Below are 24,047 nucleotides of genomic sequence, written 5' to 3'. Positions count from 1 at the left end.
CTTTTCTCCGAGGAGCCCGTCCTGCTTATATACTCACAGGGCGGTAGCGTGCCTAGAAAGGATAGCGCGAGTTCCAAGGCACCATAAATGGAAAGCAACCATCATAGACTGTTGCGCGAGGTGATGGGGAGGGTTGAAAATGCGCTCTCGTCCGGTCTTGTTCGTCATCATTCTGCCTTTCAGCGAGTGCTGCGGGGAGGACCCACTGGGCAGCCACCAAGCAGCCCCGCGTGCCCGTCCGGTCAGAGCAGGCCTGACACAGTAGGGTGGCAGGCGATGTGCATCGAGCTCTGCGACGTTATCCCGAGGCGCGCCGGATGACACGCGATGGGACCCATGCATTAAATGTCCCCACGCCTCCCCGCCAGACCGTGGTAGGGACTGACAGCAGGCGTGGAGGGAGTGGTTGGAAGTGACAGGCCACGCGCTCTCTTAAATGCAGCATCGAGCCTCTCACCAGTTGACACTTCACCGCTGAGCCCTTGTTGGGACCATTGGCGAAGGACTTCTCAGATCCTCGGGGAACTGTGAGTGCTCGGGGATTACTGTTCACAGCCCCAAGCACTCTCTCCCGGATATGCCCTCTCTTGGTTCTCGGGGAACCGAGTGCTCGGGGACCACTATTCACGACCCCGAGCACTCTCTCCCGGAATTTGACTGCTTGGGTCCTTGAGGAACCGAGTGCTTGGGGGGCCACTGTTCATGGTCCTGAGTACTCTCTCCCGGAACTTGACTTCTCTTGTCATCGAGGAACTCGGGTGCTCAGGGGTCACTGTTCATGACCCCGAGTACCCTCTCCCGAAACTCGGCCTTCTTGGGTCATCGGGGAACTCGGGTACTCAGGGACCACTGTTCATAGCCCCGAGCACCCTCTTTCCGGTACTTGATCTTCTCGGGTCATCGGGGAACTCAGGTACTCGGGAACCACTGTTCATGGCCCCGAGCACCATCTCCCGAAACTTAGTCTTCTCGGATCTTGGGGAGATAATCCCCAAGGGAGGGCGCCACGTGGCACTCTGCTGTTCTGCCCTCGGGACTCGGGGACCCCCGGTTCCTGTGTCACCGACAGTAGTGTTGTCGGTGTTTGAGTCAATGGACAAGAGTATATCCCAATCTATGTATAAGAGTATCAGACATTTGTACGACTGATTGATAAGGGCTTCAAAATAGACCTCAAGGTTCAAAAGATGACCATTAGTATTGTGGGCAACCATCCTTTTATGATAATTCCGCATATAAAAAATATCTCAAATAGCGATGGATTTTTAAATACTTCCAAAATACCAAATGACGATGCTAACTCTACCGCAAACCAAAACAAATATGGTGAAACTCTAAAATCAGCATTCAACAAATCCTAAAAAGATGTCACCCCTTGATTAGGCAACATCTTCCGCGCCACATCATGCGGTCACCATACTGACTTGACATGTCAAAGTGTCACACGGTAGGTGACACCTTGATGTCATCCATCCAACAGATGATGGTAGGTTAGAGTTGCTATTTTTTTTCAAATAGACGTGTAGTGTTGTAAATATTGAAAAAAAATATATAAAAAATCGGGAATTCCCCATGAGCCATGAAATGCAATTTGAAATAGTGGGCCGGAACACTTTGTTGGCATGCTAGACTGGGCCGCAGGAAATAGGCCTTGAAAAGCTACTGAAGCATAGGCTGATATGGCCCAATGCATTTCACAGGGACAACTGAACCAGGCCACATTGGAGTTGGTAATTCGCAAATTTCCTACCATTCAGAATTATTTTTTAACATTAAAAAGAGCATTTTAATGCTTATACATAGGTCGGCGGCGTCAGCTGCCACCTACGGGCTGACCGGTGGGCCGCGTCGGACCCCCGTTTCCGCCCGCAGCCGCGCGAGCTAAACCCGACCCAGCAATCGGACCACCGCCCCTTCCCTCTACGATCCGGATCTCCCCACCCGCTCCGGCGAGCCATCGCCGCGTCGCCTCCACGCGACCGACTCCCCACAACACATCTATCTATCCGACCTTCCCGCCGCTCGCCCGCCAAATACCCCGACCCAATTTGATTACACCCCCTTCTTCCCCGCGCCTCCTCCAAACCCTAGGCGCCGCCGCCCGATGGACATAGAGACGGACGGGCGATTCGGCAACAAGCGCGTGCACAACCGCCTGGGCCCGGGCTCCGGCGCTGGCGCCCCTTCGTCGACCACCGGGAAGGTCTGTAACTTCTGGCGCGCCGGGCGATGCAACCGCTTCCCCTGCCCCTACCTTCACAGCGAGCTCCCCGAGGCGGCGGCGCCACCCAAGCGCCCCGCTGGTCCCGGGGGGAACGTCTGGCGCAACCCAAACTCTGGAGGACGAGGCGGCGGCGGCGGGCAGAATAGATGGGGGAAGAACCCCGGCCGCAGCGGTGGCGCGAGCCACAAGCCGGCCGACAGGCCCTGCAAGTACTTCCTCGCCGGTGATTGCAGCTACGGTGAGAGGTGTCACTACCCCCACAGCTACTGCATAAGCGACAGCATCACGATGCTCACCCCGCTCATGGGCCACGAGAAGGTGTGCCTAAAATTTCCCTTCCCCTGCCAATTAGCCTGTCTGGATCCCTTCAGGTTATTACTGAAATGCTGTGGATTCCTTCAGGTTATTACGGGTATTGCACTGCCTGCTGGGTCGGGCAAGCTGTACTCTGGGAGTAAGGACGGAACGGTGCGGATGTGGGATTGCCAAACCGGGCAGGTAGCTGAGGCATCATTAGATTGAATCTTTGAAAGACTTGTTTGTTCCTTATGAAAAAAAAAATCAGTACTTCTTTGATGTTGGTGGTCTATTAGTGTGCTGGTGTCATCAATATGGGTCGTGAGGTCGGGTGTATGATCAGCGAGGGGCCGTGGTTGTTTGTTGGAATACCTGATGCCGTGAAGGTAAGTAATACTTCACATTTATCGATAAATCACTGTTTCAGAAGCCGCCTAGCCGGCCTATGCGCTAGGATGTAGGGACCACCATCTCGCCTGGCACTTAACTGCGTCTGTAGCCTGCCTAATCGGTGATTGGGAACTAGGCACCACCGCCGCTCACCTAGTGTTTTTTAAATTTCTGTGTGTGACTATTTGATCTATTCCTTCAGGTTTGGAATATGCAAACAGCAGCGGAAATGAACCTTACTGGACCAACTGGGCAAGTCTATGCGCTCGCTGTTGCCAATGAGCTACTCTTTGCAGCAACACAAGTAAACTTCCCATATTTTTGGCTCATCTTTGGTTTGTCTTGGACCTTCTGATTTTCTTCACTTACTCATTCTCTTTTGTTGTACTTGGTGCAGGATGGGAGGATATTGGCATGGAGATTTAGTGCCACATCGAACTGTTTTGAACCAGCTGCTTCTCTTGCTGGCCATAAGCTTGCTGTTGTTTCATTAGTAGTAGGAGGTGTGAGGCTTTATTCTTCTTCGATGGATAAAACCATTAGAGTATGTAAAACCTGTTCACACCCACTCACGCTCATTGTTAAGATAGATTCAATTGATGTAGGACTATATGTTGCATCATTATATCATAAATTCCCTCTAGTGTTTCATAATTTCATTGCTTTATGTCAACTTTCACTTGACACCATACTAATTTTATTATTTCTGTTACTCGTGATTGAACTTTACAGTGCAAGTTCAACTAATCCCTTGTACTGTGCATGGTTATAGATTTCTTTAATTGATTTAAGTGGCAGATATTGTTACTTGATGTCTATTAACAATCAGATGTACAATGGATGATGACTAAGGTCGATGCATGATCGTCTGCTAGTATTCAGTCAAAGCAAATGCAGGAAAAGCTGAAACTTACTGCTGGTCCAAATCTGCGTATGATAAGGCATATTACTCCCTCTGGCATAAATACATGTCATTTTGGAAAGGTTCAGTTAAAGTTTTAAAATTTTGACTAACAATAGCTTTCAAAATATTTAGTTTGGAAACCATTAAATTATATGTGTAGATTTGTCTTGAAAAAAAATCTTTCATAATATCACTAATTCAATGGATTTTATAAATATATTCTAATAGAAAATAGTGGTCAAAGCTATGCATTGGAGACAGTGTCTTATCCAAAACGACATGTATTTTTGACCGGAGGGAGTATTATATAGATGGTGCAAGCGTGCATCATATAGTATCTGGAGTTGGCAACGCCTTGTGGTAATTTACTACCAATTTGCACAAACTTTTTGTGGTGATATCTCAACTGGCTAGGGAACATTTACAATTACTGTTTTGCGAATGTTTCATCTATAGTAATGGAAAGTTCTAATGCGAAAGAAGCCACTGTGAGTTGCTGAGTCTGTGCACCAGAGATACTTGGTGGTACATCTGGAAGTCGAATTTATTCTCAGTGATACGAATGAATGCTACTCTAGTATTTTGATGTCTTCACTCTTTAAGAGAACATGGGGCATAACTTCTGTTGTAATGTGCATGACTTGTCAGTTCAACTTATTGCAAGTGATATCTATCAGATGTTATTCTACTGCATATTACGTCTTCCATCTAGAAAAAAATGGTATCCTAGTCTTTTTTTGTTTACTCTCATTCTACAAATGATAATCACAGCACAGTAAATGTTTCAGGTGTGGGATTTGGCAACATTGCAGTGCATACAGACTCTTTCTGATCATACAGATGTTGTTATGTCTGTGCTGTGCTGGGATCAGTTTCTGTTATCTTGTTCTTTAGATCAAACAATAAAAGTTAGTGACCATCCTTGCCTTCATTATATCGAGTAATTCTGTAAATCCGTCATCTGTATTCACCTTTTGCCCTTTTCCAATGCATTTCATACTTCTAATATTTGTTTTGCTGCAGGTCTGGGCAGCTACAGAGAGTGGAAACTTAGAAGTAACATACACACACAAAGAGGAGCAGGTACGAGACTACTCTAGTACAATAGATTCCGCTTGGTATGTGTCGTGTCATTGCAGTCTGTGTGTTACCTTCCTTTCTAGTTAACATCCAATCTGTCCTGCCTGGGGCTCAATTTTTTGTGGTTTTCTGTGTTGGTTGATAACAGGTTTTTTAGTGTTAACTATTGAGACATATTGTTTTGTTTAAACCGGACTGATGATTGAACTGGTCTAATCGTGGTCTGGCCAACAATCTGACGACTAGACCGCTAGTTCAATAATATTAACATTAACAATTGATTTTTTTATTTATTAATTTTATGAGCACTATTTGCTATCTAATGTATAAGCTATTACCCTTATGGCAGTAATAGCTGGAGGCCATCCGGCCAAGCCTATCCTAGCTGGTTTCCACCTTTTTATGGTAGGTAGTTCCTTCAGCTGGTTTTTGTTCAAAATAGTCCAGTGATAAAAGGACCACAACAGTCCTCTGTTCCAGTTCTATTAAGAATGGTCCGAAAAGTAACACCCCTAACAGTAGAAATGAACACCAACAGGCAAAGAGATTATAAAAAGGACCATAGAGAAGAAGATGCTTCAGTTAGCCAGCAGACAAATGGTTTGTTGAGGCTATCTTCCTCATAGCCTCCAGGCACCAGTGCTTAAAATGCCTTATTCTTCCTGAGGCAATTGAGAGTAGTATCTTCATCACCAACACCTTCTCTAACTCGTGTTGTCAAGAATTCCAGACTAACCTCTTTCCAGTGCCATATTGTTTCTTATTAGCTTATTAGCTCGTGTGCTGAACTTAAACTGAGAACAATTGCTATATCCGTACTAGTCTTGTGCTGAATGTTTGAATTCAGAACATTCAGCTCTGTTGGTACCCACTACTGTTTGCATGAGAATTTGTTCACTTGGCCAGCAGTTTAATATTTCCTTTCAGTAACAGTGCTCATGATCATCTTTATCAATGTTTTGGGAACATGCAACGCTGTGTTCTCCTTTCTTATGTTTCACTGTTTTTTTGCTAATGGTGTTGTTCCATCTTCAGGGTGCACTTGCTCTCAGTGGTGTGCCTGATGCACAGTCAAAACCTGTGCTACTATGTTCATTAAATGACAACACTGTCCGCCTATATGACCTGCCATCGTAAGCAAACTAATCATGCTAAGATATTTTCTGTATATTTTATTTCTAATGTTATCAGGAATGACTCTTGCTTATTTCACAGGTTCAGTGATAGGGGCAGAATTTTCTCTAAACAGGAAATTAGGGCAATACAAATGGGTCCTGGTTGTTTATTTTTTACCGGGGATGGAACTGGTGAGCTGAAGGTTTGGCAATGGGTAATAGATGGAGCCCAAACCTGATGGACATACTTTCTAGATTTGTTTTCTCATGTATTTTATGAGGGATTTATCACAAATATGCATAATGAGTTGAGGTGTGGCTGGTGGTCAGTTCTTTTTTGTGATATGCCCTACATTTATTCACAAAGGATATGAGATTCAGTCGATCTGGCTTGCAGTTGAAAGTACAAGCAGAGCCTATGTATTATGGACTGTAGTTTTGTCCTGGATCCTGCCCTGGAATGAATTTCACATCAAGAGAATAATTGCTTGTAATTTGCAAAGCACTGGAATCAGCAAGAATATGATCGTTGCTCGGAGGTGCTGGTAATATCAAAAGGATGTGCTAATATAAAGGCTGTTCAGCTGCATTTGTATACGGAGTTTCAGAACTGTCGAGCAATCATTTTTTCAAACGGATCAGCTTCAGACCTTCAGTGCTTGCAACCTTATCTGGCATGGGGGATGGCAGCATGAACAGCACCAGGTAGTGGGGGACTCCAGATTACTTTGTACCTATATTTATCTCGATTTCTGTTTGTATAGCAGCGGCCATTCCTCAAACCACCTTCCTCCCACTCACTTCGAACGCCCAAACGCGAGCTGAAGCTTCCAGCTTGGCTCAGAAAAACTTCCAAATTAATTTGTAAAAACTTAAAACTTGAAAACTTCCAAATCGATTTGCAAAAACTTTCAAATCGACCTGCAAAAACTTTCAAATTGGCCTGCAAAATCTTTCTAAATCAATCTGGAAAACATTCAAAATTGATCTACAAAACTTTGAAACTAGGTTTGGCCACCCACTAGGTGGCGTGACGCTGACCTCAGCTGGTTTTTTTGGAGACGACAATCTCCGGTGCCATGGATGTGGCCTCCAACAGCGGCGCTCTCTAACAGCTTCACTCGTATCTAGATAGAGAAGTGGGAGAGAGAGAAGAGGCCACCTGATCTAGAGAGAAGAGAAGGGGAAGGAGATGAAGAGGAGGCTGTCGGAGCGCTCGACGATTCTTCCATACTTGGCTTTATGCGTTAGTGACGATGTCACATGTGACGTTACATCTTCAGCCCTCCTAGGCTCAAATGTGAGAGAGTGATGGGAGAGGTTGTTTGGTTCGTCGGCTCGCCTTGCCGAGCGAGGCTGGCCTTTCCGGCGACGGAGAGCCATTTGGCTTGGACCCAAACGTCCCCAGAATCGCTATGGGGAGTAACGGACAGATGGAGGGGGTCACGCGGCATTTAGACCGTAGGCTGGCCCTCCACGTGCATCATTCAAACGCGCGCGCCCCCGTTAGCAAATTCAGCCCCCGGCGGCATGTCACTGGCACGCCCATCACGGGTGGCCGCCCGAATCCCACGCCCAGGTGAACATACCTGACGAGCTGATCGATACTGCCACCAGCACATCAAGCATTCAGCGGAGTCGCTGGAAGGTAGCCCCGGAAAGAAGTTGAAACTTTTTGTAGAGTGATTAGCTTATTAACGACAAAGATCATGACAAATTCTAGAGGCACCCTGGATCTGCTTCTCGCCGGTTCTTCCTCGCCATGTTCCCAAATCACAAGGTGGAAAGCTTGCAAGGGACAAGTCGGAAAGGAACGGCACTGACAAAACGCGGTGTCGATCATTGGGTAATGATGATACCCTCTATATATTAAGGTCTCTCCGATCGAGGGATCATTTGTGCCCCACTACAGAAATCAGCGGCCGTACGTGGCAAATTCCTTGCGGCTAAGACAGCGATACGCATCGTCAGCAACGACTGCTCAATGCCATGGTGGCTCTCACGAACTAGCATTTGACACAGCTCGATGCGTAGCGTGGCTGCAACAGTGACGGATGAGACTTCCATCAGTCCTTTCGTGTTGGAGCAACACGTCAATGGTGAAATGCTGCCATTAGCCCTCCCATCTTTTTGGGATACTCCAAAACACACACAGGCGTAACTCTGAGAATTGACAGAGAAATATGCATCGAGATTCCGATCTGAGGTGTGATTGGAACGAACGATGATGCTGATGAGTGTGCTACTCGCATTGGACTCCGTGCTGATTCTTCCGGCGGTTTCCCGATCCACGATGACGATCTTCTGAATAAGAGATGCCATTCTCTTTCTGGAAAGTGAACTGATAGAATATCATTTGTTACATTCCTTACAGTCGTACACTTGTACTGTACAGTACTAGCTAGGTGGCCACCCGTTTAGGTTTAGCTAGTGTTTGTCCCCATGTGCACTGATAACACGAGAACACCTATATGTGGCAACTCAAAACTCATCCAGCAGCCTCCTGTAGAGAAGAAGACGACATGAGGCGTTTGGTTAATCCTCCATCGGCAGCTGCATGAGCATATGTATTGATTCTACAGGTACTTGCTAGTTTTCCTGTAACGTTTCAGACCACTCGTATCTGAAATTCCAGTATTTGCATCTATCTAACACAGAAGATTTTTCGACGTGGTAGGATAAGCTTTCATCGACTAAAAATGTTTTAATTGTTTGCTAGTAGTGCAATGTGTTCCTTAACAAGCGTATGCATGTTGGAATGGCACCAATATATTGAATTAATTAATTTTGCTCAATAATCTGGCACAGATACGAGTCATGCTGAAAGACAAAGAACAAGATCGATGTGCCAAATCCAGCACATAGGGACAAATTAATGTCTTCTCCGGGACAAGAATGTGAAGAGAGGCGATGTCCACTTGTCTTGTATGCACAACTTGATTGAACAATATTTTAGTTATAGTGCTGAATTACTTTATGCCTTATTAATCTATTTATCGTTGAAGATAATTATAATTAAGTGTTTGTTTGGGGAAAGATGAGCAACGATCAAGGGTGGGAGTACCGGAGTCGTAGGTGTACGATTTCACCCTTATAAGGTTTGAATCGTTGATATCCGTAATTTGCGCAAACACCAGTGTTGATGCTTAGTGGGAAAGTTGTCCGTGTGTTATGTGATGTTTCTTCTTAGACATCCAAAATTGTGCCACGTTATAAGGGCACATTCATGCGTGTGCATGCATGTATCATGAGTTCTTGGTGTATATACATATGCACTTTTAACTGTTGTTGTTAGAGGCACCCAACATCCTTTGGTTCTGACAGTCTGGGCTCGAAGACCATCAGGCTCCGGTTTCCTTCGGGGCCCGGGGCGGTCCCGGAGGCTATGCCTTCGGACCCTCGGAGCCTTTAATCCTTCAGAAAGATCAACCAGGAGAGGGTCTGTAGACCGCCTTCCACGTGCAATGAGGTGACCAGCATTTAATGATGGCGCAGGTGATGGGCGCCTGACACAATGGTGCATGTGGTGGTCGTCTGATACGATGGAGCAAATGGTGGTCGCTTGACATGTTGGTATGGTGTGCCGCCGGAATAGACGACTCATCGCTAGAACAACCGTCTTACCAGTCGTATGGATAATTTACTGGGCTAGCCTGCTCTCTTGTTGCACAGTATAAGACATATATCTCTGTATGTCTCCTATGGGCACATTTGTATATTTACACTCTGAATATGAATATAAATACAGAACCTTAACCATCAAGACAAAGACAGGAAAAAAAAAATCCGCAGACAACCTTGGTATTCCCTCCTTCTTCATCTCTCCTTCAAGCTTGAGTCATTCTTGTGACTTGGCTCTTGCCCTTTGTGGAAGATAGTTTCTTTCACCAATAGTGGTGCTGTCCATGGGAAGAGAATAAGTGTAGAAGCATTAGGAGAGGTAGGATGCCACCAAAGAAGAAAACTGCTAGGGCGATGGCCCAGGTGGCCGATTCCCTGACCATGCTCGTGCGAAGGTCCACACGGCCGTCGCACCCAAACTCACGTTTCGCCGACGCCAGCCACTCCACAGGCCAAAACGAGGACCTCAGGGCCAGCGGCGGTCCGGACACGACCATGGCTGTGGTTGACACCAGGAACCCCGCCGGTCTGGGGGCCCTACGACAGCAACAAGGTGCAAACCTTGGGGTACCCTGGGGGTGCGGCTAAGGCCACGGCCGCATAAGCCTCCACTGCCGGCTAGCAGGCACACATAGTGGCTCTCCTGGCACAACTGGAGGAGTTGCAGATGGCCCTGCGGGGCACACAACCACCTATCCACACGGCTATTGTAGCGCCCATAATGGCCAACGCTGCGCTGGCCCGGGCTCCGGGGCCAACAAGGGTCTCATCGTCATCACGCATCATCCGCGATCGACCAATAAGCGGCGGAGGTTTGGGCCCGTTGACGCAAGGCTCCATTCGTCCACTCCGACTCTCCCCTTCGGGCGGACCTACAGGTCGTACCCTTCCCAGACGGGTTCTAGACCCCCAAGCTGCCTAAATCTAAAGGTGATTCGGACCTAGAGGAGTTCTCGCGCATATGTCCTCACCATCGAGGCCAATAGAGGCTGGCACGCCACCATGGCCAAGTGTTTTCCTTCACTCTGGAGGGGGTAGCCCTCCGGTGGTTCTAGGTACTAGAGCCCGGGTCCATCTATACCTCGGTCCAACTCAGAGACTCCTATTGCAACAACTTCTAGGGTACCTTCATCGAGCCAGTAACCTTGGGGAGCCTGTATACAACTAAGCAACAACCCGATGAGACCCTCCGGCAATAGTTCCGAAGGTTCACCCAAACCAAAGAACAGGTAAAGAGCATTTCAAAATCATCAGTCATCAACGCTGCAACCCAAGGCCTAACCTCTGGACCTCTCCGATTGACTACATCGACGCCTAGTGCGCACGATGATCACCCTCATGTGTAAATTCTAGGAATTTCCACGGGCAGGGGAAGAGCGGCTCCGTCGGGAGGTCATGCTTCTCGCTACAGCACCCAACAACAAGCATGAGAAGCTGACCTCGCAAGCAGGCTCCTCGCGTGTCACACCACCTCCATCGGCAAAAGGGGCTCCGGGGTACGAAGGCCTCATCAATGGCAATGATGTGATGTTCACAACATCGCTCAAGCCCAAGGGGCCCCGAACCCATCCCGTTCCAGGGGGTGCAGCCGAGGATGCTCCGAGGCCTTCCCAGAGTGACAGCATGCCTCAGGCCGATAGGCAGACGAGGGATACTGGTACACTCTACATGGGGAAGGACATTCCCACAACACCGAAGATTGCTGGACCCTCATCACCTTTCGAGAAAAATACCTCGAGAGGCAGGCAACACGCGCGACGGGGGACATGGCTGGCGATGAGCAACGCGGGGGGTCATAGGTTGGCAGCAAGCCACCAGATTGACCACTTGGCCTTGCCAAACCACCCCCCGCTGGTTCTACCTCTGTCGCCGTCGTTGCCCACGGTGAAGCACATCGACAAGGGGGATCATGCTAGGTAAGTAGTCCTCCCCATAATAGGAGGATCTTCTGGTGGCTCCTCAAAGCGGCAGCGGTGAGACTATGCATGGGGGGTCAACCACGTCGGTGCCACCAGCATCCACCGTCAATCCCCGGATGGGCTGACGCCTCGATGACTTTCACCCATGATGATGCTATGGGGGTAAACTTCCCCCATACCGACGCGCTGGTCATCACCACCAACATCGCTAAGGTCGAAGTCCGGAGGGTGCTGATCAATGGGGGAAGCTCTGTGGAATCCTCTTCGTACATACCTTTGACCAGCTCTGCATTCCGCGAAGCCGATTCTCCTCGGCTCAAAGGCCTCTTCAAGGATTTAATGGGGCTCCACTCGATGCCCTAGGTTGAATAGAACTATCAGTCACCTTCGACGAAGGCCCTGCTATATGGACTGAGATGATCACCTTCGACGTCATAGACACGCCTTACACCTACAATGTCATCCTAGGCCGGGGTACCCTTAACTAGTTAGAAGCAGTCCCAATCACAACTACCTCTATGTGAAGATGCCTGGGCCCTAGGGGTTTATCTCCATCCATGGTGATCAACACCTGGCTAGGTGCATCAAATACGGGCACCTGGCCTCTCTCAACAGCCGTCACATGCATAACGTGACTGAAGGCCCCTCGAAGGCCCCCCTCCAGCGTGCCCCGAGCATCGGGTCCCTTTGAAACCCCGACTGGAGGGGGACGTCATGCACATTCCATTGGGTATGAGGAACCTTGACCGAATGTTCCAAATCGTGCCATTCCTCGCTCCGGAGCAAGAAGCCCAGCTGGTAGCCCTTCTAAGGGACAACTCCGATGTATTCGTATGGTCTCCGTAGGACCTCCCAAGATTTGATCGCTGCATCATTGAGCATACTCTTTGGGTCGACCCATAGGCCAGGCCTGTACGATAGGGGCTTCGCAAGCTATCAATTAAACAAGCGAAGGCCGCGAAGGAGGAGGTTCAGAAGCTATTGAAGGCCGACGTCGTCCGGGAAGTTATCCATTCAGAGTGACTGTCAAATCTCGTCCTAGTTAAAAAGCCTAATGGGAAATGACACATGTGCATCGACTTCACGGTGCTCAACAAATCTTTCCCTCGAGACCCATACCCGCTCCATCGCATAAACCAGCTGGTGGACTCTACCGCTGGCTGCAAGTTACCGAGCTTCCTGAATGCGTATTCCAAGTACCACCGGGTGTGGATGGTCGCTGAAGATAAGGACAAGACCAGCTTCATCACCCCCTTAGGGGTGTATTGATATGTTCGGATGCTTTTCAGTCTCTGGAATGCCGGAGCCACCTTCTCATGCCTAGTGCAGAAAATCCTATAGCAACAGTTGGGTCGCAACATGGAGGCATACATCGACGATATAGTCATGAAGAGCAATCTTGAAGTAGACCACATTGTGGACCTTCAAGAAACCTTCAATAGCCTCCGGGTTGCCAGTGTACGGCTCAACCCAGAGAAATACACCTTCAACGCCAAAGCTGGAAGGTTGCTGGGGTACCTTTTCTCCAAGCGCGGCATCAAGACTAACCCCAGCAAAATCCGTGCCAATACTAAAATGTCACCCCCTACCAATCTGAAAGACATCCAACGCATGGCTGGTCGCCTGGAGGCCCTCAATCATTTCCTTGCTAGGTCCCCCGAACACAACATTCGATTCTTTAAAATGTTGAGGGGCTCCGAGCCATTCACATGGACGTCGGAGTGCCAGGATGCCTTCGAGGCCCTCAAAGCTCACCTCTCCAGCCTCCAGATGCATGCTATACCCCTAGAGGGCAAGGGGCTCCTCTTGTATGTATCCGCCTCTGCCTCCACCGTGAGCGACATACTCGTACGAGAGGAGAAGAATGAAGGCCGCTCTATTTAGAGAGCGGTTTACTACATTTTGGAGGCCCTAGCCGATGCTAAGATACGTTACATGTAGCTCAAAAAGGTGGCATATGCTCTCCCGTAAACTCTGGCACTACTTCCTCACTCACGACATCACCGTATCAACCTCATACTCCCTGGGCGACATGTTCCGGAATCAAGAGGCGACAGGACGCATAGGCAAGTGGGCGGTAGAACTGGCACCCTTCGCAGTGAGGTTCATGGCCCGCACGGCCATTAAGTCACAGGTCTTGGTGGACTTCATCATCTAGTGGACTCTTCGGTCTCAAGGATCCCTGGAGGCCCCTTCCCAAGACATATGGACAATATAAGCTGACAAAGCAAATGGACCCAATGGCGCAGGGACCGGAGCCGTCCACATATCCCCGACAGGCTAGCATGCGGCATTCGCATCCCACCTGGAGTTCAAGGCCACCAACAATATTGTCGAGTATGAGGCCGTCCTCCTCGGGCTCTGCAAGGCTCAGGCCTCATTGTCAAAACAGATTCGTAGGTTGTTGCCAGGCATGTTGATAAAAGCTTCCAGGTCCGGCGTCTGGAGCTGTTAAAGTACCTCGAGGCCATCCGTAAGGCCGAAGGGTTCTTCCAGGGCATATTAGTACAAAGCAGGTAGACGCCTTAGCAAAGGCTGTAGCTGGAAACTGGGGCCTTCTTCAAAGTCCTCAACAAGACAACAGTAGGTAGTTCTGACGAGGTCGTCACCGCTGTCCTACCCATTAGGCCTCTGGACTGGAGGGCTTCCCTCTTATCGCAGTTAAGCTCCGATGTATCCAACAACGCGCTAGGGGATACCTCCTACTGGACGGAGCCCTTTACAAAACCGGAGTTTGTAGCCCCCTCATTCGATGTGTCACTAAAGAGCAAGGGACCAACCTCCTAAGGGAGATCCACGAGGGGCTCTGGGACAACCACCTCGCACCCTGCGCCCTCGCAAGCAAAGCACTCCGTTAGAGGCTATATGGGCCCACTATCATGACTGACACCAAGGAACTCGTCCACACCTGCTAAGGGTGTCAATGGATGGGATGCTGAAGCCACTGTCCTTCAACCCCACTGCAGCCAATCGCTACCATCTGGCCCCTAGCGCATTGGGGGATGGACTTAATTGGGAAATTCCCTTGCGCCAAGGGAAACCTCCGGTATGCAGTTGTGGCCTTAGAGTACTTCTCCAAATGGATTGAGTCTGAGCCCCTCACAGCAATTACATCCAAGAATGTCCATAAGTTTTTCTGGAAAAGCGTCATATGCTGCTTCGGCGTCTCAGGACATCTCACTGTAGATAACGGGATGCAGTTTGACTTTGGCCCATTCCGGGAGTTCTGCACCGACCTCAGCATTGAGATGTGCTTCACCGTAGTTCATCATCCACAGTCCAACAGGGCGATCGAGCGCACCAACGGTAACATCCTCTCTAGACTAAACTGACACCTCATCAGCCTTGCTAAAGGCCTATGAGTCGAAGATATCCCAAAGGTGTTGTGGTCCCTCCGCACTACGGTCACCCATCCCATCGGGTTTACCCCTTTTCGTCTCTTGTTCGGCAATGAAACCATGACCCCAACATAAATCAAGGGATGCTCCCTCCGAGTCCACTTACCGGAGACCACCAGAGAAAGGGAAGTATCCCTTGACCTTACAAAGGGCACGATGCTTCATGTTGTTTAGAACCTCGACCGCTATATCGTTGAAACCAGGGCTTGGTATAATCCTAAAGTCGTGCCATGAGCCTTAAAGCCTGGAGATCTAGTCCTACGATGGGCGCTGGCTCCGAAAAAGTTGTGCAACAAATGGAAGGGCCCCAACCTCATCCTCACGTCTAACAGACCAAGCTCTTATCGCTTGGTGGATACGGATGAAGGACCCCTCGAGCACACCTGGAATGCGGAGGCACTCTGGAGGTACTGCGGGTAAAAACTGGGAGCTAGCGGGGCATCGCCAAGAGCACATATATATACTAATAGAAAATCTAAAGTTTCAATTCAAGATATTTAAATCAACGAATCATACATCCAATGGGGGCTGACAAACGGAGATCATCCATCTGGGAAGACAAAAAAAAACCATCAGAATCTAAGACCCTAAGGCCGACACAGGCGCTTCAGACGTGGTGACCCACCTCGAAGACTGATGCAATAGTGCCCACCATCAGAGGATGGCAACAAACTAGGGGACACCTCCTCGGACTTCTCCCTGGCCTCCTCCTCATCCTTCTCCTCTCACCGATCTCCTTCTCCACAAGATATCAGTCAACCTCCTCGTCATCATCAGATATGTTGACAACCTCGGCCGGGGCAACCGCCCAGGCCGGAGGTCGGGCTGGAGTAACCGAACGTGGCCCCTTTTGTAGGGATGGTAGCACAATGGTGGCTAGCTTCAGTCTGGCGAGCAGGGCCCAAAGATCGCCCTCCCTCAACGGTAGTGCGGCCGAGGTGACCGACGCCGGTGTTGGTGGCAGGTTGCCCTGGCTGTTTGCGCCTAGACTCAGAGGCAACGCCATAAGACCTACCAGATGAGTTGCAAAGAAGAAATATTGTCTTACTCAGGGCCAGGAGCGTCGCAAGGATGGGCATGGCTTATAAAGCCACTCGCAGCGAGTCCAATTCCATATCTGAAACAAACGGCCACATAAATGCCCCAGTTTTTTGCGCACGTGTCCCGTCACAGTTATTACCCAAGCTACCTTCAGCGCATGCAATGGCAGTAGGTGCAAAACCCTAGGAGTCAAACAAGGCGATTCCCCTACCACAACCTCACCCTATGGCAGGGTTTCTAATGTATAAGACCCACGATGATTTGACCTATGACTCCGATCAATTCTGATAAAGTCAGGCATGCTACCTTCATCATGCCCATTAGTTTCTTACTAAAAGTGAAGATACATCGCTACTCAGCAGTTCCACATATAGCATACCCCCGCATAAAAAAAACCCTTTGCACCTCGAAGGCATCAGCCTCGGTCACGTCAAGGTCCAAACTCTTCGCACCTCGAAGGCATCAGCCTTGATCGCGTCGTGGTCCAAACCCACTACACCTTGAAGGCATTAGCCTCGGTCGCGTCTTGGTCCAAACCCTCCACACCTCAAAGGCATTAGCCTCGGTCGCGTCGATGTCTAAACCCTCCGCACCTCAAAGGCATCAGCCTCGGTCGCGTCGAGGTCTACACCCTCCGCACCTTGAAGGTATCAACCTGAGTCACGTTGAGGTCTAAAACCTTCGCACCTTGAAGGCATCTACCTCGGTTGTGTTGAGGTCAAAACCCTCTGCACATCGAAGGCATCAGCCTCGGTCCCATCGAGGCCTACACCCTTCGCACCTCGAACGCATCAGCCTCGGTCGTATCGAGGTCTAAATCCTTCGCACCTCGAAGGCATCAGCCTCGGTCACATCAAGGTCTAAACCCTTCGCGCCTTGAAGGCTTCGGTCTCGGTTGCATCGAAATCCTAACCCTCTGCACCTCGAAGGCATCAACCTTGGTCGTGCAGTAGTGTTGTCAGCTTTCCCAAAGCAGAAATGTACTACGATAACTTCACCTTGAGAACATAAGAAGCTGATGAAATCTTCCCTCTTTCAAGCCTTCGAAAGAAGGGGTTGTACTTTTGATGCAAGGTCTAGAGGAAGGAACTCATATTCACACCCTCCGCACCGTGAAGGCCTACTATATCCTTGCGCACCTAACACACCTATAGGCACTCCTACTATCGCACCCTCTGCATGCCAGCAACCGCATAGTGTGAGGGGGCCAACGAAAGGGAGAACTCCCGGAGTACAGGAGTGAGCAAAAGGCGATGAGGAAAAAACAACACATTACTTTATTACTTTATTTATGCAATATGCCATAGTCAATCTAGGCCTAACAAGTGCACCAAACTGCCACGCCTCCCCAAAGTACGACGTGATGAAGATGGCTGGCCTTGGCCTCCGGAACCACCGACTCTGCTGGATGACCTGTAACGGCACACGGCATGATGAAGCGAGTACCCCAAGCACAAGGACCTCTTGAAAATAGAATCTCCCGAGCCTGAGTAGCCGAGGGTTTCGCCTGGAAGGCATACGAGTCGAAGGCTATAAAATCCAGCTCCTCTGATGCCTCTGCAGCTTCCTCAGCATCCTCCTCCTTGACTCGGGCCATTTCATCCACCAGGATGTCCGGTGGCACCAGTCTGTCGAAGCCGCGGGAGAGAACAAAACACCGGGAGTCCCGTAGGCCAGCAGCCTCGAATGCAAGCCACCACTCGTCTAGCCCTACAAAGCTCGAGCTGGCATCCAAAGAGGAAGTGAAGGGATCCCCTGGCTCGTCTTCCTCAAAACATTGGTGACCACCCCTAGGTCCACACATCCTCAGGAATCGTGAGGACGGATGAAGCACTCCTGTCGCGAGGCTGGTGGTATAGACCCGGAGGGTTTGAACGCTTGGGGCCCCTCCCCGAAGCAACGATCTAAGTACCTAGGATGCTTCCAGCTATCTCAAATTGCCTGGCATACACACGTAAGCCCTTTTCAAGGATTAGCGCCATGACATACGCACCCTGACATATCAACGGAATAAACAGGCAAGACAAAAGGGAGACATAGCCCCACTAAAAGATTAGCCGATAAAAGTTAGGATACATAAAGCAAGAGTGACGGGCCAACAAGATACGCCCTCGGACCCCACGAAAATATAAGAGAAGCAGAATATAACACACAAGAACCCTTCTAATAATTTCACCCCTCGCGGCAGATCTCGTGGGGTGTTGCTAGCGCGTGGGGGCAGGTGTTGCAAAGTGGCATCCGGCTAAGGAGGCAACCCAGAAACATCCTGTTGAGGCATCGGTCCACTTGAGGAGACAACGCGAAGCGGAGCCTAAGCCCCCGCTGGAGAATCCAAGCAAGGAGCTCTGCTTGCGCTTGACCCTAGGCGACATGCTTTGAATTGCAGCATCTGCTTTGAATTGCAGCATCGTGGACCTCCGCTGGGGGCACCTCAGACAGGATGGCTTCCATCGTGGAGTCAAGGATCGGCTGTGCCAGCACACCAAGATGGCTGCACTTGGAACTAGGCAGCAGCGCTAGTTGCATCATTAAGGCCATGTAGACGCTTGAGCTGGTCACTGCCCCTGCGGAAGACTGAAGCCAGCAGAGCGTTGGGGGCAGGCTGTTTGCCCCTGAGGGCAAAGTTGGGGCCTGCGCCCTGATGCCTTCCTGCGCCTTCCTGAGAACCTATGCCACCTCCATCGCAGCCAACCTTTGTACTCAAAACGTAGTGCGTCCTCCGTGGCCTGAGCAGCCCTCCCCTCACACTGACCTTCAACCACAACAATCTGAAGATCTCGGGCCTTGCTTCATGGAAATGCGGGCCACATTGATCGCGCCGATAGTTTCCTCCGCAACACGACAAACCTCAATAGCCGCCCAGGCCACCTCCTTCACATGTCCTGCCACATCACCTCCTCCTGCAGGCGGCCCTCTGTGGTCACCGCTCAGTTCTCGGATTCTGCCAATGCGCGATAGAGTCTATGTCAACATAAGCTGAGTCGTGAGCCACTGCAAGGGCCTGGCACTGGGAACGCTCTAGCGCCTCCACTAGGACCAATTGCTATCGGTTGCAGTGAAGGAGCATAAGGGCAGCTGCCAATAAATTATAGTCACAAAGGGTCTCTTACAAACAAACAAAAAATCTACCAAGCTGTCACTCAAAGACACGCTGCCACCTCTTCCGAATGCCTCTGAGCCAGAGATCGCCTTACCTCCCCACTTTTGAAGAGAGATGAGGTGGAGGCAAAGATGCTCAATGCCTCCAAACGAAGTGCAAAGTCACTCGGGGTCAGGGCCTTGAGGGTCAAGCCCCGCTCTAGAGGAACAGAGGTGGGCACCATAGAGGGTCCAGAGTCCCCATCCACAGTCGTGAAAACCAAGGCCGGTCTACGGCCACAGCCAATGGTGGTGAAGCCTTGGCCTCTAGCGTGCCACCTACGCCCCTTGGGGGAATCACCGGGACTCTATCGGGAGCCAATACCTCAGAGGAGGGGCCCTAGATGGGTTTGTACCAAAGACCCCTGCAAATAAGAAGGCAAATTCAATACTGTTGCCGTGAGTGCAACCCACAAAGAAAAAGAGAGAAGAAAGAGGGAGAATTGTAGGCTCACCCGCACCAACGATCGCAGCTACCCTAGGGTCCAAGGTCATCAAGGTAAACCTCGCACCCTCCTCCGCCTTAGCTGAGGACGGTCGGGTCCGTATAGACCGAAGCCTCCCCGAGGCCCTCACCTCTAGATCGGGTCTCATCTTTGGACACAACACCTCTAGCCCTGGAGTCCTGATCAAGCCTCCAGTGCTTTGACCCCTCCGGCTCTGTCCTGGATGACCCGGCCGCCAAACTAGTACACGAGCCCACCAAGATTATGGGAGTCTGGGCCAAGAGCGACGTCGTCACAACCGCGAAGCTCGTGATGCCGGTGGTAGAATGCCCACGCTTTCTGGCTCCTTGGGGCTCCATCGGATCGTGCCACGTCAAGGCCGCCAAACTGAGGTGCAAGCAGATCTGGTTATGATGCTCCCAACTCCCTACCAGTTCCATGCACTGCTCCCACTCAGCTAAGGAAGGCTGACCGAGGAACTTGTCCATGGCTTCGGCGGCTTCGTCCAACGTTAGGAACCACTCTAAAAGACAAAGGTGATCTCATGTCTGCGAGTTCAAAGTTGGATAGCAGAGAGGACTCACCAGAGTCAAGGGCGGGCCTGAAGTATGTGTTTGGCTCACCTTTGCCTTCCTCACCTTGCTTGAAGGCATAGTCCCAACCCACCTAGAGGGGTCTGATGCGCAGTATTGTGAACTCCTCTATGAGGTCACGCATGCTCATCCTTTGGGTCACCCATCGGAGGAGCTCCACCCTCGAAGTCTTCCGGGCCTCGGGTATCTCCACTACCAGGGTCTGGATGTACTTAATCTCCCACTTGGTAGAGTGAAGAGGGGACCCGAAGCCTACAACGTAGTAAAGCCACCTCTTCGACCACCCAGCGTACCACCTCTTATTGTTTCCTTCACCAGGAACACTCCATGGTACTCCAGTCGGAGCTGGAAGTTCACGCTGGCGAAGCTAAGGGCTTTTGTCACCCTGTCCTCCATCTGAAGCTTCGTTTGGCAGTTTGCCTCGTGAAGGGCGACAAAAACTCTGTGCGCCCCTTGCAGCCCTCCACCCGCATAACCCACTAAAAGATGGACAGGCGGGCGATGACGCTGGTCAAAAGCTGGGGGAGCTCCACAAAATAATGTCAAAGCACCCCATTGAGGAGCGGAGCCGCTGGGAGCTCTACACTCGATGGCGGGCTAGGCAACGGTGGAAGGTTTTCCATCGCTTGGGATTATGCTGGCCCAAGGGCCTCAGTGGTTCCGCTTGTGCCACCGCCAGCGACAGCGGCTGCCGACATGGCAGCATGATCTCTCAATGACGTGCGGCTCCTCGGTGGTGAGCCTACTCCATTGCGGGTGATGGAGTGAGCTATGGCTCTCTAAAAAAACAACGTGGAGAGCTTGTTTACCTAGGAGTCTGCAGAGGATGGGGCTAGTGGGTGCGTGCGCACAAACTCGAACAGTAAAAACAGAGGTGCCAGATGAGAATGATGCTCGTCCAAAACCCCTACCTTATAGATTTGGGAATGGGCCGTTACCTCCTCGCGACGGATGCACACATCATGTCTCCTCTCCCCACAATCATGGAGAGGTGGAACCGCCCTCCACGACGCTCCAATACCAAGGTGTCACATGTCCCACTACCGATCGGACAGACGCGATTACATCACCCAACGCAGGCTGCATTTAATGTTCTCCCCCGTAGGTAACATTAGGTATCCAGCCTGGATCCCTAACCGACACTTCCAAGTTCAGCATCATCGAGGGCTAAGGGCACATAACCGTGGGGCCAAGGATCGTTGGAGGCCCTGCTTTGGATACCGGGGCGATGGCCGCACTGCTGGCCATCCTCGCGAGGGGCTGCTGTTGGGGGGATCGCCATTAAGGACCCCCAACGTCCCTTGGCCCTGGCGGTTTAGGCCCAAAGACCACCAGGCTCTGGCCCCCTCCGGGGCCTGGGGCTCCGGAACAGTCCCAGAGGAATGAAACCCTCAGAGCCTTCAATCCTTCAGAAATATGAACTAGGAGGGGGCCCGCAGACTGCCCCCATGTGCAATGAGGTGATCGGCATTTAATGCTGGTGCAGGTGGTGGCCGCCTGCCACAATGGTGCAAGTGGTGACCGCCTGACACGATGGTACAAGTGGTGGTCGCCTGACACGCTGGTGCAGTACGACGCCAAAATAGATGATATGCCGCTAGAACAACCATCTTACTAGCCGAATGGATAATTTACTGGGCTAGCCCGCTCTCTGGCTGTACAATATAAGACATATATCTCTGTCTGCCTCATGTGAGCACATTTATATATTTACACTCTAAATATCAGTATAAATACAGACCTTTTGCCATCAAGCCAAAGGTAGAAAAAAATTGCTCAGACAACATTGGTGTTCTCTCCTTCTCCGCCTCTCCTTCAAGCTTAAGTCATTTTTGTGACTTGACTCCCATCATACTTTGTTCGTGAAAGATAGTTTCTTTTACCAATAGCTGTAATCTTTAGAGAAAGATCAGTGAGTGCTATCCGCTAGTGTTTCCATGAAGGAACAAAGTTCCAAGGGCGGAGCCAGCCGAAAGACCGCTAGGATCATTATCTTTACGCGACAGGATCAACAACATAAATGACCGATCGAGAACAGTAATCTTTTATAGAATTCATGAAATTTCGTCGGGGTCGCGTTACCTCGAAGGTAAAGGCTAGCTTGGTCACTGAAACAAACAACAGAGAAAACACGGACGAGAATATAACAAGGAAATTTTTCCTTCCACACGCTAATCTTTAGCGAAAACTATTTAACATACGAAATCAAAAGCGATATAGGAAGAATTTTATACAATTTGGCCCCAATTTGTCCGTTACTTTGTCCTTTGAATCTTTTTCTTAGTGCCATAGTGCCTGTCATACCAAAACACTACTTTGTACCAACCATTCAACAGTACATGTGCAGATAATTTTTCTTTCTTCTGAAACTTTATATTAATACAAAGCGGAAACCACATGTTTATGTTGATCGTGAATAAAGTTTACGCATAATTAATCGGCTGATCGAGATCATGCACAAGTATTGCATGTCACTAACGATCTACATCAAAATGCACTCCAGATATATTTCAGTTGTCCAGTATCAACCAGTACCAAACTGTAGCATTTTCACCACAACTTTAGATATTCTCTGACAAAATTCATCCACAAACTTTTGCTACATGAGCAGCAGCTAGTGACCGCGATAAAAGAAAGAAGGGGTCTATCTCTTGGGTATCGTTTCGATTCCCCATTGCCGGAAGCCGACGCGCCTGCCAGTAGGTATCGTGAATATTCTCGGGTTTATTCCGTGAGGAACTGACAGAGTGACGGTCTTCGTCTAAACTTTACATCGGGTTTCTATCAGAAAGTACATGGCACGAAAAGGTTAATTTCTGAGATTATTGGATTATACATGGAGGCAAAGAACAGGAAGTGGGGGAACAGGTGTTGTGACACCATTCGTCGAGGAGTCGGCAATTTATAAATTTGAAAACAGCGGATATCTGTTTTCAAATAACTGACACTTCTAACCAAATCTTTTATTTGCAAATATTTGTCACTTCACAATTCCCAAATCAAATCTCTCAAAATGCCCTATTCACTAACATATCTTCTCCACATTTTTACCTCTATATGTGCTCAAGATATTATTGAGGACTATTTTTTGTCAAGTTTTGATCGAAATATGGCTGGTAGGTGCACCGGACAGGCGTAAGACTCTGCACGTACAACGTGTTACCACTTAGGGACGTTAGAATTTGTTGTTTCTATGCAAAATAACCGAAGGGAGTAGAATAAAAAAATCTACATGTTTTGCTAAATACAAGTGGGTGTGTGCGGAGCGGTGGCGTGCCACACCTTCACACTCAAAGCAAAAGATCCATTTACATTCTTTCCTTTGTCTCGTCTCGTCTACATAAATATCTTAGTTGTTTGAAACATCATGTCTTATTCAAGGTATGTGTTACCGTGATGAACGATGCACCAAAATCGATTGCCTCCTATCCACCATGCCCTTGGTGCTACTTCATCTATCATCGACAGTGACCTGTCAGGCTGGCTCTGTCTTGTGGATTAACACCTAGCCTTTTTTAGGCCACTTTCCATACTAATATCTTAGACATTAATTAGATATTTATATAAGTAAAAAATGATGTGACAAGTAATTTAAAGATGAGAGATAATAATATTATTTATTATGAAAGAAATTAGCTCTTTGAGTAATCTTATATGATTGTTTGACAATAAATTACTTTGAAACACCTCAAGAAACTAGCAAGACACATGTATGCATATATTTAAAACTTATTTCTTAACATTAATTTCTTACTCCCTTTATCCTCTTAGATATCACCTAATAAACAAAGTATTGATCACTCCCAATACTCTATGGTGTACAATATCTTAGACATTAATTAGGTAACCACGTAGAACAAAAGAAGATGTGGTAAGGAATT

At 49.3% G+C, this 24,047-nt stretch overlaps 2 protein-coding genes across 4 annotated transcripts; both read left to right on the top strand.

Annotated features, from left to right (window-relative positions):
* Window positions 1-1,804: 1,804 nt before the first annotated feature.
* On the top strand, window positions 1,805-6,605 carry LOC133921545 (zinc finger CCCH domain-containing protein 17-like). Of its 3 annotated transcripts, none has more exons than XR_009910292.1 (9): window positions 1,805-2,542; window positions 2,627-2,722; window positions 2,818-2,907; window positions 3,114-3,215; window positions 3,309-3,455; window positions 4,604-4,755; window positions 4,839-4,898; window positions 5,931-6,028; window positions 6,111-6,212. XR_009910292.1 is itself a non-coding variant. In XM_062366467.1 (9 exons), exons 1-9 carry the CDS (start codon window positions 2,105-2,107, stop codon window positions 6,247-6,249), a joined length of 1,290 nt encoding a protein of 429 aa, XP_062222451.1. In that variant the 5' UTR covers window positions 1,806-2,104; the 3' UTR covers window positions 6,250-6,605. The 3 variants fall into 3 exon arrangements, 2 of the variants coding, with proteins under 2 accessions (XP_062222452.1, XP_062222451.1); XM_062366467.1 differs by having other exon boundaries at window positions 1,806-2,542; window positions 4,604-4,723; window positions 6,111-6,605; XM_062366468.1 differs by lacking the exon at window positions 2,818-2,907 and having other exon boundaries at window positions 4,604-4,723; window positions 6,111-6,605.
* Window positions 6,606-14,552: 7,947 nt separating this feature from the next.
* On the top strand, window positions 14,553-18,509 carry LOC133922920 (uncharacterized). The gene is made up of 2 exons (XM_062368439.1): window positions 14,553-14,856; window positions 18,376-18,509. Exons 1-2 carry the CDS (start codon window positions 14,553-14,555, stop codon window positions 18,507-18,509), a joined length of 438 nt encoding a protein of 145 aa, XP_062224423.1.
* The last annotated feature ends 5,538 nt before the right edge of the window (window positions 18,510-24,047 follow it).

The sequence above is a fragment of the Phragmites australis genome, chromosome 6, assembly GCF_958298935.1.
Source record: "Phragmites australis chromosome 6, lpPhrAust1.1, whole genome shotgun sequence".
Taxonomy (NCBI): domain Eukaryota; kingdom Viridiplantae; phylum Streptophyta; class Magnoliopsida; order Poales; family Poaceae; genus Phragmites; species Phragmites australis.
This window is presented reverse-complemented; position numbering and strand designations above follow the sequence as displayed.

Bases quoted from the DNA above. Each gene is read 5' to 3' on its own strand.
- LOC133921545 (XM_062366467.1), top strand. From the start codon at position 2,105: ATGGACATAGAGACGGACGGGCGATTCGGCAACAAGCGCGTGCACAAC. The intron at 3,216-3,308 runs GTAAACTTCCCA...TACTTGGTGCAG, and splicing joins TACTCTTTGCAGCAACACAA to GATGGGAGGATATTGGCATG. The intron at 3,456-4,603 runs GTATGTAAAACC...TAAATGTTTCAG, and splicing joins CGATGGATAAAACCATTAGA to GTGTGGGATTTGGCAACATT.
- LOC133922920 (XM_062368439.1), top strand. From the start codon at position 14,553: ATGGACTTAATTGGGAAATTCCCTTGCGCCAAGGGAAACCTCCGGTAT. The intron at 14,857-18,375 runs GTAACATCCTCT...TTTGAATTGCAG, and splicing joins GGCGATCGAGCGCACCAACG to CATCTGCTTTGAATTGCAGC.